General features: G+C 44.0%; 1 protein-coding gene across 1 annotated transcript in view; it reads right to left on the minus strand.

The window, feature by feature from the left end:
* ASXL2 (additional sex combs like transcriptional regulator 2) overlaps positions 1–3,345 on the minus strand; it is a 176,585-nt gene extending 173,240 nt beyond the window's left edge. The window contains exon 1 of the mRNA XM_012652406.1: positions 3,136–3,345. Within this exon, the coding sequence (XP_012507860.1) occupies positions 3,136–3,192 (57 nt within the window). The 5' untranslated portion in view covers positions 3,193–3,345. The remainder of the gene's footprint in view (positions 1–3,135) is intronic.
* Between the last annotated feature and the right edge of the window lie 852 nt (positions 3,346–4,197).

Genomic DNA, 4,197 nt, shown 5'->3' on the forward strand with positions numbered 1-4,197 from the left:
TAATTTTCCATTTTCTATCCTTCCTATATCAAAGTAATCAACCAGTGTTATACCCTTAATAGAAATTTTCCATCGTTCACCTTATTCCCTGAAGTTAAGTAACTTAAGGTAAATGACAAAAATTAAAATCTTATGTACATTCAAAATAATACTAATCAATGAAGTCTATCTACAATTAAAACAAAAACTTTTCCTTCAATCTACAAATCATATCCCAAAGATCTACACTACAGACTGCACTTCTCACCTCTAACACCCATACTTCCTTTCTCATATTTTAACCATTTCACTCCCAAAATTACCCATAGGTCCCACTACTATACAATCTCTAAGGTTTGCCCCTCTGTTCCTTCCACCTACAATCAACACATGCACACTCTTACATTTTTAGGACATTTTGTCTTTTAATGCTTTCCTAGTTATGGCAAGGAGGGAAAAGTCAAAAAGAAAACAAACAAAAAAAAGATTATGCTATTTTGAAGTTCTGCTTTGCAAAAACTGCTAAAGTCCTCAGGGTGTCATCAAATATTTTTTGTTTAGTGAGCCTAACTTTAAACACAGTTCTAAAATCAATGTAATGGTTCTCAGTATCTCTGACTTATTATTACAAGTTTTTCAATTTAAATTTCATTGGCCAGGTACAGTGGCTCACACCTGTAAACCCAGCACTTTGGGAGGCCAAGGCGGGAGGCTCATTTGAGCTAGGAATCCAAGACCAGCATGGACAATATGGCAAGACCCAGTCTCTACAAAAATAAATAAATAAATAAATAAATAGCCAAAGGTAGTGGTGCGTGTCTGTAGTCCCAGCTACTCCAGAGGCAAAGGCAGGAGGATTGCTTGAGCCCAGGAGTTTGAGGCTGCAGTAAGGTATGATCACACCACTACAATCCAGCCTGGGTGACAGAGGGAGACCTTGTCTCAATCAATCAATTTCACTAAACACTACACTATGTATCTCTCATCCAAATCATTTCATTACCACCATCACTACTGCCCTTAAAATTTAAAACATGTAAAACTGGCTATGATGATGCCACTGCACTCTAGCCTGGGCAACAGAAGGAGACTGTCTCTGAAAAAAATAAAAAAATTTCATTTTCACCTAGACTGGGGCTTTACATATTTGCCAGCATCAAATAAAAATACCAAGCTACTAAAGCTACTAATACAGTAGTTCCCTCAGGAACTCACTCAGAACTCTTACTACTCAAACTAGCCTTTCCATCTTTTAAATACTATTTCACACATTTAATATTAGTGTCACTAAAGTTGGTATAAAACTTAGATAAATTTCACTGGCTTAAAAAAAAAAGGAGAAAATACATACTATTTTACACATAGGTAGCTAGAGCATGAAATGAACAAATATACTAATTTAGTACAGTAACAGCTAAGCAGTAGATGCAGATTAATTTTCTTATTTGTCATAACCTCCCAATGATTGGACTATTTTATCCAAAGAGATCATAATTCAAAAAGCACTCTTAAGATTGTTGAGACTTAAAATTAATTAACATAATTAGAGTTGCAGTCTGTTTACCTATAATTAAAATTTACCATGTTTCTTTTATTAACAGAAAGAGGTCTTGAGGTATCTACCAAGTAGAAACTAAAATAGCCTTCTGTAGAGAAGCAACCTCTTCACCACCAAAAAAATTATTATTTCTAGTTTTTAATTTTTTAGAGGGAAACTACCAGCAGAGTCACAATCATGCAAATATACTGTAAGTGTATTTTCAATAAATAAATAAAAACTACCATAACTTTTTCACATTTCCAACTGAAACAGAAAATACAAGTTGAAGATTCATAAACCCCCTAATGCATAAAGTTTACAAAATAAATGCACAAAGTTTACAAAACAAATGCACAAGACTGAATAAACACTATGACTCAGATTTTGAGGAAATAAAAAAGACTAGATGGTAACATACCCAAACGCTAGTTAATATGTGACAGATGAGGGGTGAAATATACGATTTTTAATTTTCTTCTTTATACTTTTCTATAACGTTCCAAATTTCCCCCGAGGGATTATTACTTTTGTATTCAGAAAAATCTCATTTAAAAAATAAGTCATATGACATATAGTAAGGTTTTACGTAGAAGGGTTCTCCATGTTGTCCAAGTATTACTGACATAATTCAACATTTAAGAGGTGAACACCTCTCACTTCCCACCACTGAAATGCTGCTGTTTAATGCCCTATTACTTTTCTGCTGCACCCTCAACGATGGAATGAACTTCACTTTCTCCTAACGTTTCATCTCTACACACAAAACCGCTTTTAATTTTTTTTTCTTAAAACATAGTGAAAGTTCTCACTAATCCTCAATATTCTATTTTTTTTAAACCTACCACTAAATTTCGTTATAACAAAATCAGGAGGAAAAAATAGATTTACCCACTAATTACAAGTTTGTTAGGCCATCATGACTTTAGCTAGAGAAAAGTGAAGGCCAAGTAAACTACACGTCCCACCATGCATTGCTGCCTTGTTCAGAGTAGGTCTCTACGGAAACAGAAAAAAAAATTCTACAAGTCCCACCTGTTACTTCGTTTCTAAACACCTCCTGCACTTTCAGCTCCAACAGCAAACAAAAACAAAAGCCTCGTGATCTCACGTCGGCACCGGGAGCCAGATAAGCAGGGGGCCCAGGGTCAGGAGGCATGTCTGCTGTAGCGGGTAAATTCTATCAAGCTCCAGCGCTCCCCTCTTCTTTCCGGGGCTGGATGCATGCACAAGCCTTCTCCTATCTGCATCCAATGGGGGCTCTCCAGCCCCACGGGGAAGAGAACCGATTACAGTGCAAGCATAACAGACACGGTGCCGGGGAGGGGGCTACCTCAGAGTGGGAGTGAGAGCGACGTGACCCCGAAAGACAGCCTCAAAACACCAAGAGGACTCGTCGCAGACGCTGGGAGAAGCCACAGCCCGGCGGCGATCACCTTCCGCCGGGCGCCTCCATTCCCACAGGGATCTCGACCCCGACACTAACCGCCGCCCTCTCCGCGCGGTTTTGTGCCCCCTAAGCCGGGTCGCTGGGCCAGTCACCTCCCTTCACCGTGCGACTGGCAGGCGGCAAGAAAACGCAATCCTCCCAGCTTTCCCCTTCGCTCCCTCCCCCTTACCGTCTTGGCGGCCTCCGCCCAGGTCCTGCCCTTCTTCCTACGTCCCTTTTCCCTCATGTCGGGTCTTGAACTGACTGGGAGGCTCCCGTGTCCGGGCTCCGGCCGCCCTCCCTGCCTGCTCTGCCCTGCGCTGCTTTTCCCGCGGTGCTGGGAAAGGTGGGAGAAAGGGGAAGTCAGGCCGGAGGAGCACCCAAGCAGAGGAAGCGGCGGGGGTGGTGAGCGGGGGGGTCTATGGGGCGGCCGGTCCTCCTGCTGCCGTTGCCACTGCTACCGCCGCTGCCATATTGGGTTCTTACTGTACAGGCAGCCGCTACGGTCATGTGACCGCTCCCGCGCGGCCGTCACTACTGTACGCAGCCGGCCGCGCGAACGAGCGCGCGCGCCCCCGCCTCCCGAGCACGGCTGCTGAGCGAGCCGGCGGTCTGCGGCGCCTCACCACGCCCCCTCCCTTCCGGTCTCCACCTCCCCGCAGGAGCATGCGCGCCAGGGAGGACGGACCGCAGCTTGCGTCCGACGCACGGTGCACACGCCCACAGCGAAAATCCGCCTGCGGAAGCGGAACTTGATCCATCTAGGCAGGCAAATTGAGCGCATCCCGACCCGCGTGTGAGGCGCCGAGGTGGCTGTAGAGAACTGGGACAGCGGCCTCTTCCCTCAAGGGCTGACCCTGCCAACTATCACTTTGATTAAGTCTTGTACTTGTTGTTTTCTCTTTTGTTTATGTTTATTGCTACAAAGGTTATCTTTTTGAAGATTTGCAGCAATTCTCGTCTAGTTTGCCTCATTCCATAGATGAGGCAACTGAGATTGAGTCACTTGCCAAACTCATGAGTCTGAGATGTGGAGAAACCAAAAATCAAATTGCCAGCTCAGATTCCTTTCTATCGTCCCAGAATGCATCAAATTTAGATGACTTTTTTTTCCAATTGTAATTTTTTATTGTAAAACAAATATGCAGCCGGGCCCGGTGGCTCACGCCTGTAATCCTAGCACTCTGGGAGGCTGAGGCAGGAGGATCGCTTGAGCCCAGGAGTTGGAGGTTGTGTGAGCTAGGCTGACGGC

The sequence above is a fragment of the Propithecus coquereli genome, unplaced genomic scaffold, assembly GCF_000956105.1.
Source record: "Propithecus coquereli isolate 6110/MARCELLA unplaced genomic scaffold, Pcoq_1.0 Scaffold39, whole genome shotgun sequence".
In the NCBI taxonomy this organism is placed as follows: domain Eukaryota; kingdom Metazoa; phylum Chordata; class Mammalia; order Primates; family Indriidae; genus Propithecus; species Propithecus coquereli.